The sequence below is a fragment of the Girardinichthys multiradiatus genome, chromosome 17, assembly GCF_021462225.1.
Source record: "Girardinichthys multiradiatus isolate DD_20200921_A chromosome 17, DD_fGirMul_XY1, whole genome shotgun sequence".
Lineage (NCBI taxonomy): Eukaryota > Metazoa > Chordata > Actinopteri > Cyprinodontiformes > Goodeidae > Girardinichthys > Girardinichthys multiradiatus.
Window position 1 is genome coordinate 22,330,201 of NC_061809.1, and position 15,293 is coordinate 22,345,493.

Below are 15,293 nucleotides of genomic sequence, written 5' to 3' on the forward strand. Positions count from 1 at the left end.
GGCCAAGCTTGGTTGTGATCAGGACAGTGATCCCAAACACCGCAGGAAATCTGTAACAGAATGACTGAAAAAGAATGAAGGCTTTTAAATGGTTTAGTCAAAGTCCAGATATCAACTTGATTGAAATGCTACAGTGAAACCTTAATGGTGTAAAAGGAACTGAAACGTAGGAAAGAGTGGACCTGCGTTCCTCCATAACAATGTGAGAAAGTGATAAAGTCAGAAAACTGCTGGCAGTTGATTCAGCTGAAAGTGGTTCTTTGAGCCCTTTTATCACAGGATGAATTTAGTATTTTAAAAAACTATATGTTTATTTTGAATTCTTCGGCAACATTGTCAGAAGCACTAGTAAGATACATTTTTAAAGCTGGCCATTTAAAAAAAATAAATCATGACTGAAGTCTATTGTGGGTTTTTCTACACTTCAGTTTAGATTTTCATGATTTTGCAACCTGGTAAAGACCGCTCTGGTTTCTTATATCCTGTAATGTAAAACCCTGATTTTTAAAGAGGCAGTACATTCGGTTTTAACATAACTGTACTTTGTAAAAACATGTCACATGGACCCTCCTTCCAGCACAGAAGTGTAGAGCGGACGTTTCGAAGACTCAGGCGAACAGAAATCTAATTTAGTTGGTCTCAGCTCTGGACCAGTTAAATTACTCTGGAGATTAATTTGAGAAAACATATTTGACTTGTGTTCTAATGTAATCACTTGGATTATAATAAAACCTGCTACAGCCCACAGAAAGACAATCTAACTCCAGTCATTCTCTATGTGGTAATATCTCAATATGAACTTCTAATGAAACAATTTCACAAAAAACGCCACAAAAGGCAAAATAAATTAATAAATAAATACTACAGGAATGAGTTTGTTGGTGCAGGAGTTTAGCATCCTACAGCTTGACATATTGACTGCATCTTTGCACTGATATGCAACACTTACACTGTTTTGCAAAGTTAATAATAAACCTTAAAGTTGTCAAACTTGTCTTATTGAAACCATAAACCTAAGAGTATTTTATTGTGATTTTATGTTTCAGACCACCACATAATTTTGAAGTGAAAAGGCAATGGTACATGGTTGTTACATTTCTTTACCCCCCAATACTTTGTAGTACTACCTTATACCATAGCTACACCTATAGGGTATGTCTCTTTTTCTTTGAAAACTAGCTCAAGATTCACAACTAGATCTAGGTCTAGACTTTGACCGGGTCATTCTAATACAAGAACATGCTTTCATTTAAACCAGTCCAGTGTAGCTCTGGTTCTGTGCTTGGGGTTTCTGTCCTGCTGGAAGGTGTAGCTCCTCATTAGTCTCAAGTCTTTTGGAGCCTCTAACATGTCTTCTAGGATCTATTGAGCCCTATCAATCTTCACAGCCCCTATTGAAGAAAAGCATTCCCACAGCATGATGCTTCCACCACCATGTTTCATCATGGGCATTGTGTGTTCAGGATGGTATGCAGTTACTGTGTTTCTGTAGTTAAACTCTCATCATCTCTATATTTCTATCTAAAATCCATTTTGTTTTTCCTTTTAGCAACCCCACAGCATCGTCCAGCGGCGCCTGCTGGAGGGAAACATCACGCGGCTCCGAGGGGAAGCAAGGGACCCTAGCACTAGGGTTCGTTCACCATTGGCTGACACCAAGGATGGACCTGCGGATGCTGAGGAGAGGAGTGAGAGCACAGCAGATGACTCAACCGAGGAGAGGGAGTCTCTGGAGGAGAGCGAGAGAAGCCTCCGATCAGACGAGGAGGATGATAACAGCGATGCTGGAGCCAGACATTCAGCCGAGAAGTCAGAGAGCACGGACAGCTCGACCTGCCTCACAGCTTTAATTATCCAATGCAAGGTACCACGCACAATAAAACACAGTCTGCCTGCATACATTCACCCACATGTAACTGCAAGCAAACTGCAAACAAAAGGAGACGGACTCCATTGTGCTCCTGTGACTCATAACTTAGAGCTCATTTTCACTTGAGAACATATGAAAAGCTCTGCAGAACCCAGCAGCTTTCAGATCAGATCAGAATCACAGATAAGTGAGTCACAGTGATTAAAAGTACAAGCTGGTCCACAATGGAGAACAATAATACATTTACTGCAGGGTATTTCAAACATAAATAGGTTGTGGTATAAAATAAACAATTTCTGTGGGTTTCAGCGTAAAATATGAAAAAACGTGATCAGTCATTGAGGTTTCAGCTGCACCAATTTGTTCCCTTAATCTGCAACCAAATCTAAGCTTTAATCTGGCTGGATGGTATCTGGTATTATTGCATAGACTTATTTGGCTGTTTTAAAAATTCGTTTTTAAATGTTGGTAAATGATGTATTTTTTCTGTTGGCATTTTCCTTGTGTCATGATGCATTGTTTGTAATCAGGTGTCTGCCAGCTAACTTAGAATAGATTATTTTCTATCCTCTGGTTTCTCTGCATCTACATTTGAATATTGCACAATTCTCTCAAAAGCTGCTCATTTACAGATGTTTCTAAGATTTTTGCCAGAAGGCAAAAAGAGCCCTGAATTTGCAGTGAAAAAGCATCGTGCTAATAGCATGAGATAGTTTAACAAAATCTGAAACCTACTTCTACAAAACTTGAAGATGTTTGCTTTTTAATTCTGGTATTTACATATATGATGACCAGGAAAAAGTTAGGCGCAATCTGAGGTTTCATAGTTTCTTTCTTCCATCTGTTCTTTTCTACAGAGATCTACTCCAGTATAGGTCCAGAGTATAAGTAGGGTGTATTTATAATTAAACTGAAAGTGTGGGAAATATATAAGAACATAATTGTCTTATATTGAATAGAACAGAAATCAGGCAGCATCTGTTATATAAACAGTTTTAGCCTCTGTATTGAAATGAATCAAAGTATGACATTTTAATAGTTTAAACCAAATTGACACTTTTTGAGATTTTAGTCCAAAAGTGGCTCGCATTTAAACCTTAACCAGGGGCAAAAGGAGCTCATATTTTCCTGTTTTTATCCTTGAAAGAAATCAATACTAAGATCAAACAGCTCTTGTTCCCTGTGGCGTTTAAATAATGCATCGCTGTGAATACTTCCAATCTGTGAATATTTAAAATGATTCGTTCACTTTTTCAGCACATTCAGCATTCTCCGTTACTCTGAGTTGCTGGGTTTTTATCATCAACTCATTAACAGCTAAGTGTTTCTCTGTTACTCATTCAGCTGCTATTTTTAAACGTCTGGGATTTTAGTGGGACCAAGACTCAGAAGAAAGAGCAAGTTTGTGTATCTGCTGATAAGCCTTCAAGAACAAAACAGGCTTGCTCAGCCGTCTCCGTTTGTACCGAGTGAGGAGAATCACAATATAAATAGAAACTCACTGTGCTTCTTTCCAGAGGGGTGGTGGATAGCGGTCGGTGAAGTGGATATGGAAGTAGTGAATGTTAAACTGATGCTTGAATTGTAGTTTATATGAGACTTTATAAACGATAAAATAGCTAATACAGCTTAGCCCCATTTCTAGTTTATCCTGAAAAATATCTAAATTATGCACAGTTCGGGGTTGGTGTCACCACACTGCTTATCACACACACCTGCAGAGCAACCATATGCTCAGAATAGATCCCAAACTCTTGCATTGATGTTTCTTTACTGGCACCGACTTAAAGGTTTGCAGAGGACCTCAGAGGCAGCACTTAACATAACCCATTCCAGGCTGCTGCACTATAGAAACATATCTTTATGACATGCAATTCCTTACAGGCAGCAGAGGAAACTGAAGAAAAGAACAAAATAAATGTCAGTGAAAATAGCCCAAGCTGCCTGCTTGAACTGCTACCGTTACACCTTACCTTGAGAAAAATCAGTATTAACGAAATGGCATATGTGTGACCAATAAATGCATTTTTCTTTAGTGTTACATAAAAATACCCAAGAAAAAGGCTACATCCATTAATCATAATTAGATTCAGCATCATGAAGTGAGGAACATGTAGGTTAAAAAATTTCGAAAAGAATTATTAGAGTTGAAGGTTAAATTGGAGTATTTTTTATAATTGGACAGACAAAGGATCTCACAATGTCTCTGTGGTTATACTTTGCACCAACAAAGCCAAACAAAACGTACTCCACAGCTGCATTTGGTTGAATCATTGGATTCTTAAAGCCGAGGCAAATACCTCAGTAAATAAGTGACTACTTAGCTTTTGTTTTGTCTTTTATCTTTTGTTTTTAAATCTATTGGTATGTTTTTATAACTATAATCACATCTTGCATTTTCTTTTACTTCTGTTATGCTTCAATTAGCATTTATGTATAAGTTTATTTTTTATGTCCCATAATTTTTATAATGACTATATTTTATTTGATACAGTCATCTGTGACTATGTCTGTGAAAAGTGAACAGAAATTTCTGTTGATTTCACAATTTTCACTGGGGAAAACTAGTGCTTTTTCCTAACATGCTTCAGTCAATACACATTAATTTTTCAGAGTGGATTCTGATAAAAGCTGTGAGATTAAATCAAGATTACATTAAAGCTGAAACTCATTAAATAGCTATATAGCTAATGGAGAATGCAGGATTGACTGCTAATTATCCATTATTACCACATTTTACAGTAATTTAGTCGTTTTGTATGAGATAAATGGTTGTAATAGATGCAAGGCAATGAGTTGTGCAAATGGAATCTGATGTTATTCTTATTCAAAAACATTACCTAAGGTTTGGATAAAGAATTGTGCCATGGCGCAAACAAATCGTGTCATTTGTTTTTCCACTTCACTGTGCAGCAGTTTGCAATTTGTTAAATTTGCACAAATTACTCACTTGCTTAATATTTAATGGTTTATGGTGCATAAACCGGAAAATTCAAAGTGCATTCAGCAAACGGAGGAATCAGCATCTCCTGTCAGCAAAATGTGTATTAATATTCAGTCTAAACATTCAAAAACATCTTTACACATACATAGAAGACTATAGATTAGTTATATTTTAACTTGACTTGCTCTATACAAAATAAATGCAAACCAAGCCACAGCAACATTCAACCCTTGGATGGAAATTCTCCACTAATAAGGTTTACTTTGTTTCTTGACAGCTGGTTCAATTTTATTTTCAAAGTTAGAAGTTTCATAAGCACATGGCAGTCAGACAGATTTGTGCAAAAGAGGGAAGAGATTAATTTTGTAAAACTCCCTAAAGCTGCTGCCATGTGCTGCTGTGACAAACTGTTTTCTTGTGTGCAGTAGCATCAATGCAAATTGGAAAATCCCCCTATGACACCAAAATCCCGCCCTCTCTCTCTTCTAACAGTGCTGCGAAACTGAAGTCAAGGCATCCATCAACACTGGCAGCCTACACAACCACATCTCCACCTCCTGCTGCCAGAGGCTGGGGTAAGAAACAACCAGCTCAACACAGGACACACACACACACACACAGTAATACTTGCTTTTTTTAGACAAACGAACTGCTAACAAAGATCAAGTTCTAATAAAAGAGACATTAAACCATAAAAAGGGGTGTATTTAAACAGCTTGTATCATATTTTTACGAGTTCATTTTTTCAGTAATGTTTTTATATTATGATGGTTTTATTAATGTCCATTTGTGAAATTAAGAAATATATATAAAAAAGCATACAAGATTATTGCTTAAGTTAGTTCCAAGACTAACTTAACTTCACTTCCAGATTCTTCAAGATAATCCTTGGTTCTCAAACATAAACATTGCATGGTAATGTTGCATCACTCTTTTGGTCATGATTTTCAATCATCTTTAATCAACTTGTTTATATTGTACATAGCCCATTAGTCTTCCCTATTCTTTAATTCTGCTTGGTAGTTTAGTTGGATTGTTTTAGCATAGTAAAGAGTTGATTGAAATATGTTTAACTTTGAGTTGACTTATTTTTGTTAATAAATTCTTGTATTTTAAGAAATTGTGTGAATTCATTCCATATATGTGCAGAGTTTATGCTGTTCAATAATGTCAGAGCTTGGCTCATCCCTTTCTATTTTGTGCTAATACCATCGTCCAAAGACATGCCTGTTAGGTTAATTGGTCACTCTAAATTGCCCTTAGGTGAATGAGTGTGTGCTTGGTTGTTTGTGTGTTGCCCTGCGATGGACTGGCGACCTGTCCAGGGTGTACCCTGCCTCTCGCCCATAGACTGCTGGAGATAGGCACCAGCTCCCCCGCGACCTACTATGGAATAAGCAGTAGAAAATGACTGACTGACTGACAAGAAAGAAAGTGAACAAAGAATACAGCCTAAAGTTGCTGAATGAAATGACTTTGGCTGCACATGGTACACCAAATGTGGGCATCGATGCATACCACAATGGCAACCCAGCTAATGTTAGACATGTGGTGGTTAAACAGGAAGTCAATGCATTGTTTGCATCATTTGTGTGGCTCAGATACTGAGAAAAAACAGGTTGCTGCACAAGAAACATTTGAAGAATTCTCAACATTTGGAGAGCTGTTGTACTAACAATGTACAGTGAAAGCCATGACGCCTGAGAAACTTTATGCTAACAAACAACACCCACATTGCCTCAGTGGTCTGGCTGCTGACTTACTGCTAGAATTATCCATCACTGCTGTGGCATGACCTGTGTTGTGTCCTCATTGGCCTTGGGTTATTCCTTCCCTTAAAGCCAAGATTCCAATTGTTTCATTATCCTGGTGCCAAATGTGTTTCAAATGAAGTGACTATTTAGGTGAATGAAAATAAATCTCTTCAACTATTTACTGTCATGGATCTCACATTTTTTCAAGCCAGATTTTTAGGACAGGACAATTGCTCACTCCATCTGTGCTGTGTCACCAGTAAGCAGCCACACATCCGTTTGACATATTCCTAATCGAAAGGCATTTTTTGTCATCATTCAATTTTCTATTAACAAAGTAAGTAGTCATGCTCTGTGGTTGCAGATAACAGCTTCATCCATACATGGTAACGACTTACTGCTTAGGAGACCAATCCAAGTTTTTTTTGTCTCAAAAAAGTAATTTCTCTCAACAGTCTCCCCGAGAGAATTTCAAAACATAATCAGTCTGGATTTTACTTGTAAGGGGTTAACTGCACTATAATAATAGAACTGTGAACTCGTTATTCTGAGGACACAGGATCCTCCTGGAAGTTAATTTTCTCTTTTAAAGCTGATACTATGCAAGTGTTGATTGGAAACAAAATTGAAATAATGGGAAAGGTTCTGTTACTTGGCTCAGTCACTGAGACAAGACAAGTCACTGCTTTAGCTAATTATTGTAAGTAAAACAATGCAGGAAGAACCTTTGGTGAGCAAACTCACTGATTTGGAGCTATAAACCAATACACACACATCAGCAGATGTCCGTGGTCGCATGAAAACTAAAAACCAAGGTAAAAAATATTTTCTTACCTAAGAAACTTTATTCTGGGCAAACTCTTGCACTGATGGTCTGGCTGCTGACTCTCTGCTTGGGTTATCTGTTGTGGCATGAATGCCGTTTTGTCCTCCTTCAGCTGAGGGTTTTCCTTCAGTTGAAGCCACCTCTCCAGTTTTTACACTATCCTAGGGCAAAACATGTTTTGAAGTATAAAGGATCTTTGTAGAAAGTAGAAATGCTCACTCCGTTAAGTTTCATCCATTCGATTCAAATGTTACCCGATAGGGTTATCATGACACACTGTAGTCCATATATGGTAATTATATTTCTGTTTTAAAGAGATGAGCCTCAAAATACTTTTTGTGTTAGAAAAGGCAGTTGTTAAATTACCTTTCTTTGAAAAGCAATGAAAACCATTTGAGATTTATGTTTCATTCTTGTAAGATTTTTCAGTTTTTCTGACCCTAAACTACAATGTCTCCTGATATCAAGAGAAATTTATTAACAACAAAGAAGCTACTATTCCATTTTCTTCATGTCACCTAAATGGCTAGCAGCTTTCAAAAATGTGTTTTGTTTTACTTATTGAGTAATTTGAGTTCTTGCTCTTGTTCTGAAATGTTAAATTATAGCATTATTACAGTATTTTAAGCATTATGACAGTGTATTTTCACAAGTATTATATTGTTGTTCTGTATGAGTTTTTACATATGTTCTAACAGATCTCTCTTGTAAATGAGAACTCATGTCTCAATGAAACCACCTGTATAAATAAAAGGTTTCATACTACCACTACTACTACTAATAATAATAAGAATAATTTCAAATCTGCTTCTAAAGTGACTGATAAAAAGACAAACCTTTGCTAAACCTTTGAAATAATCCCATGTCTGCTGAAATTTTGAGTCGATTGAAAGTGAAAACTGGAAATGGAAGGTAGCTACAGCAGCCAGTTCAACATCCTTATTATTGAAGTTACTGAGGGTGATTGTGTGTCTGTGTTTTCTTAGACTGGTGCCCAGTAAGGACAGTTCCCCATGTGGCGTTACCAGCTCAGTGAAGGGTCTGCAGCTACAGCTGGGCAGACAGACTGTCCGGTGTTCAGCATATGTGAAAGGTAGGGAGATAAAGCGATATAAAGAAGCTTAGAACCATTTTGAGAATTTGAATGTCTTTCTTCTGTTTCTGCTCTCTTAAAAAAAATAAAAATAAAAAAATTAGGTAACTTCAGTTAATACAGCAGTTTCCAAATGATTTTGCACATTAAGGGAAAAAGCTATAGCTATAGCTTGGATATATCCAAGTTAACCTGTCTCTATGTGAAAAAGTAATTCCCCTTCTTGTTAAGTCATGAATTAGATGTGATTAACTGCATTTTTGGTTTCACTAGCCACAGCTAGGCCTAATTACTGCCAGAGATGTAATGGTGGCTCTACAAAGTACGAACTGTAAGGGGGTGGACAGTTATGCACGCTGTAGCTTCCTGTTAATTTGTCATATTTGGTGTTTGCTTCACAATGAAAAAAATATACATCAACAAAGTTGTAGGCATGTTCTGTAAATAAAATGGTGCCGACTCTCAAATGATCCCTTTTAATTCTGGTTGCAAGGCAAGAACAAATGAAAAATGCCAAGGGGGGTGAATACTTTTGCAAGACACTATATCTTGAAGGAAATGTATGATCTTTCATCTCTCAGCACAGATCAAAGATTTGGGTTAATACGTTTGCATATCAAGAAGTGCTTCTTCAAGCCAAGGCTTTTAAAAATCCTAAGTGGTCTTAATGAAGCTAAAGGAAAAATTATGCCACTCTATATGGACTTCATTCATGTGAATCAGTGAAGAACAGCTAATTCAGGCCAAATATTTTGTTCCACACTCCGAAATATTAAATTTTTATAATACAACACTAACACCCAGCTTCACAAGTACAAGCTTAACGGCTCATTAACATACGAAGGAATATTTTAGTAGAACTTCAGTCTAATTTATGCATATTTAGATAAGGTTGTTAAATTGCTTTTGTAAAGCAGTTCTATAATACATTTTATTTTCCCTGCATTTGCTCTGCCCTCATCTTTCCTCCTTCATTTCCCTTTTAGAGGATGAGGTGTTTGAACTGTGCTTGGGTTTGCAGACACTGTTGGAACTGAAGGTAAGGTCCTCATTTGCTTTCCAGATTCTTTGTGAATCGTGGTCGGAATGTGTCTAAATCGTCACCCATTTTAAAACTAAAAAGCTAAATGGAAAAAAAGCTGAAATTGCTTTAAAAACATGGAGACACAATGAAAGAAATTTGGGTCTTGCACAGAGGGAAAACAAAGTGAGGTCATTCTAGCAGCAAATCCTGTTATCAGCTCCTTGCTGTGCAGCTCAAACCCAGATAAGAGCAAACTCAGGACATTATCTGAGATTTTGCTTTTGTGCACATTTTAACATTTAATAGCAAATAAAAGACTACGTTTGAAGGCTGTGCATGTGTGTTTTGCATGTGCCATGTCTTGTGTTGTTAAAAGTTTAATTAGAAAGGCACAATCTGAAAAGAATATGAATTCAAATTCAGTCAGTGCATAATATGGAACATGATTTTAACCTCAAGCCCATTTTCATCAAAATGTAATTAAATACAATTAGTAGCCTGAAGTACAAGAAGTCTAATTAAAATGTTGTTTAAAAGTGTAGCTCCTCTGATAGATCATGTCGTCACTTATATTAGAAAGGAATTACATTTCGAAGCCAGCAGTTATATCATGCCCTCACAGGCATGGCAAAAAGAAAGTACAACCTCTTTCAGTGCAATGGGTAAAAGTGGGCGTACCCCTAAGAGCACCTCATGTTGCTCCCTTAGCAGCAGTAACTCTTTGATATTGTTTTGATCTGATTTTCATCAGCTTGCTCTTTTTTACAATATTGCTTCAGGTCACCGATGCTTGCAAGCAATTTCTTAACCCACAGCTTTCTGACAATCTCTTAAGGTATTTCAGTAAGGTTGATGTCTGGACTTTGACAGGGCCATTGCATTCTTTTTTAGCCCATATCATCATCCCTCCACCACCATATTTGATGGTTAGTGTGTGTAATTTTCTTGCCTTGATTTTTATCGTTTTTAACGTTCCAGTCTAAACTATGATCTAAGAAGGTCTAGATCCTACTTAAATTTACTGAGGGAAAAAACTGAGGAGAATAACATGTAAAAAATAAACTAAATTTAAGTGAAGAAATTATCTCAGAATATAATGTTACTAGATTCATTAGGGCCCCATAAAAAGTACCTGAATGAAAAGTTTAACAAAACAGAGTTGGGTTATGGGAAACAACAGGTACATGTTTTCACTGACATCTTACGGAGGTGGTGTGCATTGCTCGACTCTTGCTGCCATTTCCTTTCTAAAAAGTAGTCATTCACCTGGCAACCCTTTCATCAACCCTGTCATTTTCTAACTGTCCTGTCAGGAATTTTAACATTTAACATGTTTAATGTGGCCTGTAGAGTCAGAGCTCAGGTTCTTTTGGAGTTTGGTTGAATTTCCTGGAATGTTCACTCCTGGGAAGATCTTTTTAGATTCACCTAGAAATAATCTCATCAGGTTTATCAACTCAGATTCCTGACTGGCAGATCAAACACTTGAAAATGTGATCTTTTTCCCTGTCAGTGAATGCATCATCCTAAGTGCTACATGGTTGTGCTGACAACAATCATGGATGTGAGTGCTGTTACTGAGGGAAGAACATTCAAGGTTACAATTTTACAGCATCAGTGGAGTTTTAAAATATGCAATCAGAGGAACCCTTATTTTCTAGGACATGTGACGTGTCTGCAGTTCATTTAGGCCAGGAAAAAAAAACAGACATAAAACAACAGGAACCCGCTTGATTTGCAGTTACACGAGGTTTACATTCTCTACAATAAAACACACAGAGACGTTGTAACGCTGACATCCTAATTGCTAATATACTAAAGCCAGGGGAAAATATGAACTCTAATCAGATAACTGTCAAACACTGTTTTACAGCAACTGCTCAGTCCAAGTCCACATGGTGCAATAATATCGCTGGTCGAACTGTAAATGATTAATGTCCACTCACAGCAGGACAGGCTGGAAAAAATATTTACAATACTGTTCTTATGGTTCTAAAAGGAAAATCAGAATTGTATAAAATATTGGAATATGAAGCTTATGATTAAATTGGTCACAAAATTGTGATCCCTTGTGGTGCATGTCTAATCCAGCTAGCCAGGCTGGCGTTCAGGAATAGTTGATCTTCTAAGGTTATTACTGATATTTTTCCACCCTGGCATTGTGTTAACATACAAGCAAACTAGCTGGTCTCACTGATTATTGTTAAATAATCAAGTGTTTTTAATTTGAAAAACCTGGCTGTTAATTTTCCTCTTGAATCCTTTGAGAGCAGCAAGGGTGTACTTTGGCTTTTAACACACAGGTTTTGCGTTTTAGATTCATATTTATTAAACTATAGTGTAGATTATGATGTTCGTTTTGTAGACTTGAGGTTATATTTAAATAATTAAAGAACATGGTCAAGGCAATTTTATATTAGGCTGTGATACTTGAAAAAAAGAGGATATGCTTTTATTTTACCATGACTCGAGGAACAGAGGGTAGAAAAGGAGAAAATAAATCACTTATAAAAATATAGAAATCATTCAAAAGTAATCGACATAAATGTCCTAAACTAGTTGAGAGGGTTCCTTTTGGATGATTTATAACTGAACCTTTCCAACAACCCTTGGATTAGTCTCCTGAAGTCAGGTTGGCAGTCTGTTTAAATTATTTAGCACACTAATTATGTCTCACCATGTGAATCCTCCCTCAGTGCTGCTTGGATCTGAATAGTCAGGTTCTGAAGCTCCAAAGCTGCGACGAGGAGCTTCCCTTCCTGAACACTGTAACCGACGGCCAGTGCCAACACGACACCAACAAAAACCTGTGAGCCGGCTCCACATCAGCTGTCAAAGTCTTCATCGTTAACAGGCTTCAGCTGTGTGAAACGAAGCCCTTTGTTGTTGTCCCTCACTGCCAGAACATGGATGAGCATTCACCTCTGTTTTTCTCAAGTTTACATCTTTGTTTGCTTATATTTGTCTGCAGATTTAATTTTTTTTTTTTAGATTATGTTGATTCCTCTGTTTTGCTGCTTACTAAAACAGAAAACATTTATAATAATTAAAAGTGAATTTATGTAGAATCTGCTGTGATTTGACTACTAAAGGATTATTTTGATTTACACCTCAATTGCAAATTGATTTTTTATCTATTAAGTTGATGTAAAAATGTGGTTTTATATGTTAGGGTGTGACAACAACAAAAAATGCCTGCACTACCTTTAAAACTCAATATACTGTATAACGCATTCAGGTCTATAAACAGTGATGTGTGCTGTTTAAAAGTTGCATTTTTTGGAACGATAGTCACTCAAACTGATAGAGCAAATAGGAGTCAACAAACACATGGATTAAACCAGTGCTTTCCAACCATTTTAGCCTTTTGGGTCCGCTCATATTTATAACTTTATTTACAACAACTCAAAACAATTTTTAATAATTTAAGTTTAGTTAGAGCAGGCAAATTTATACGTACAATCAGCTGGAGTGCCAGAAGCGCAACATATCCACACATTTATGGCATTAAAGCTGTGTTTTATATTCAACTGCATGCCCAATCGTATATAATTAAATAAAAACGGTGGTTTATAATGGTATTTAAGCTACAACGTATCAGTTATGTTTGTTGTTGTTTTATCATCAGTGTCTATAATAACTTTTTATCAATTTTAACAGTTGAAATGTTTTCCAGTTTATCCTTTCTTTTGTTTAGCAGTTAAACTTCTCATGAGGAAGTCAGGACTCAACCAGCTGTGTTCCACTTCTAACTACTGTTAGCAAAAAAGCAAATAATACTTCGACATTTAAACACTGAAAAGAACACTATAACAAATTTGTTTTATGATGTACAAACACACAAAAGCACAAACAAACAAAAGCACAAGCACACAAACAAACAAACAAACAAACAAACAGCCAATCACTGCAACTATTACTGCGCTTTATACGTGTAGCAGCCATATTGGATCTTGAGGTCCCGGTTTGACATTCAAGCTCTTCAATGTCAAAGGATATTACAGTTGATTTTCACACCATGGTTAGATGTCACTTTAATGCCTTTTGAAGAGCAATCTTTGGCCTTTTTATTTAGAAAACTAAATATATTATTCATTAAATGTAATAATTTGAAAATCATAACACTCATCAATATGTCTAATTGTACGTACAGAATTAAACAGTGTATTACTGCAATAATCCCAATGCTTTATACCTATAGCAACGATATTGGATTGTTTCCCAGATGAAATTCCTACTCCAAGAGGTTTTGCCCATTTTGATTTTTCCAACTTCGATCTGCGAATGACTGTCTTGTGAGTACAAATGGAAGACACCATTATAGACTACTAAACCTGCAATAAGTGTTATTTAATTGCTCTTCTGGTTGGAAATTACTGGATTAAACAACTGACAAAATGGCAACATCTGGTAATTTGGAGACACTAAACAAGTTTTTGACAAAGTAGAGTAAAAACTTATCCCAAAAATTAACTCCTTCAAGAATTAATCTATAAAGTGGTACTGTGTAAGATGCTTTTTACACCATGTTTGACAAAAATGATGAAATGGCTGAAATGTATTTTAAAACGCTTGGAATTAGGCATGGGTCAGACTAGTTTCTCAAGAGAATATGACTAATTTCTGCACATATAGATATCTAAAAAATACCACAATTCTAACTTTATACAACTTTTTAAAAATAATCATTGTAAGATTGCTTTTTGTGATTTTAACAAACACTCTTCAACCTATCACAGTGGTATGGATTTTATAACAACATTTTCCAGAAAATCCCCAAAAAGCAATCAAACAATGGAAGCAACAACAATGCTAAAACATTCCATCTGCATGACTTTGTCAAGTTCAGCCTTCATATAAACAAGTCTGCATGTGGTGTTGTAGTCAGAATATGTCACGTTGAAAGTCTGTAGGGGCAGGATGTGAGTATGTTTTGTGTGCATGTTTGCGTTTCAACTCACAGCAAGGTTTTGTTCCTTTTTTCGGCTCCTGCTTCACATGGGAAAAAACCAGAATCATTCCAGTTTTCCGCCACTGGGTTCCAAACAGAACACGCTGCCAAAAGTTCACCCCAGCTGCCTTCATTTTCTGCCTCTTTTAGGAGACATTAATTACTTGGCTGTGTCTCAACTCCATGCCAAGGTCTCCTCTTCATGCTAATCTTTCCAGATATGGTCTTTCGAGATATAAATATTTCACATTTTTGGCAGGTCACTTCATTTTTACTGATTTGTCCATAGGAAGTAAGCAAATAGTCATCATCCTGGCAACCTGAATTATATGTTTTAATGGTTCAGAGGACCAAAAACTGTTTTATCAAAGGCTTTAATGCGCTGTTTTGAAAATACATGAGCCCAATCATGCTTTGGACTGTGCTGCACAGTATCCATCCACACGAAGATTGGCAATTTTTGTTTCTTTTAAATGTACTAGTGACCTTCCTATGCTATGTGAAAGAAATTAATGTATTAAAGAAATTTATTTTTGGTGTTTTATCTCTTGTGAATAGTATTTTCTCTGCTTAATAAAATCTGTATTCTGGCTAGCTGTTTTCTTTAATATATGTGAAAATTAATTATAATATAGGCCGATTTTCCTATGTGAAAAAGACTCCCTGTTGTCTATAAAATATGACTAAGCAGAATATTTGTAAGAAGGCTCCAGATGAAAGACTCAGAGCGACCCATTATGTTGATTCCCATAGACAAACTATTTGCCCTTCACTGCCATCCTTCTATATAAAGAACAGAGAAAGCAGATGTTCCCACCGCACCAGAGGGAT

The 15,293-nt window shown here is 36.4% G+C and overlaps 1 protein-coding gene and 1 long non-coding RNA gene across 3 annotated transcripts in view; one reads left to right on the forward strand and one right to left on the reverse strand.

The window, feature by feature from the left end:
• LOC124882760 overlaps positions 1-12,320 on the reverse strand; it is a 50,422-nt gene extending 38,102 nt beyond the window's left edge. Inside the window, exons 1-2 of one of the 2 annotated variants that reach the window (XR_007041986.1) lie at positions 12,189-12,293; positions 7,403-7,555 (exon numbers count right to left, since the gene is read on the reverse strand). This is a non-coding gene — a long non-coding RNA (uncharacterized LOC124882760). Of the gene's footprint in view, positions 1-7,402; positions 7,556-12,188 lie in introns of both variants that reach the window. The other variant, XR_007041987.1, reaches the window with a different exon arrangement.
• nrip2 (nuclear receptor interacting protein 2) overlaps positions 1-15,056 on the forward strand; it is a 42,184-nt gene extending 27,128 nt beyond the window's left edge. The window contains exons 2-6 of the mRNA XM_047389291.1: positions 1,550-1,864; positions 5,307-5,389; positions 8,381-8,487; positions 9,474-9,526; positions 12,208-15,056. Coding sequence (XP_047245247.1) covers positions 1,550-1,864; positions 5,307-5,389; positions 8,381-8,487; positions 9,474-9,526; positions 12,208-12,324 — 675 coding nt within the window. The 3' untranslated portion in view covers positions 12,325-15,056. The remainder of the gene's footprint in view (positions 1-1,549; positions 1,865-5,306; positions 5,390-8,380; positions 8,488-9,473; positions 9,527-12,207) is intronic.
• The last annotated feature ends 237 nt before the right edge of the window (positions 15,057-15,293 follow it).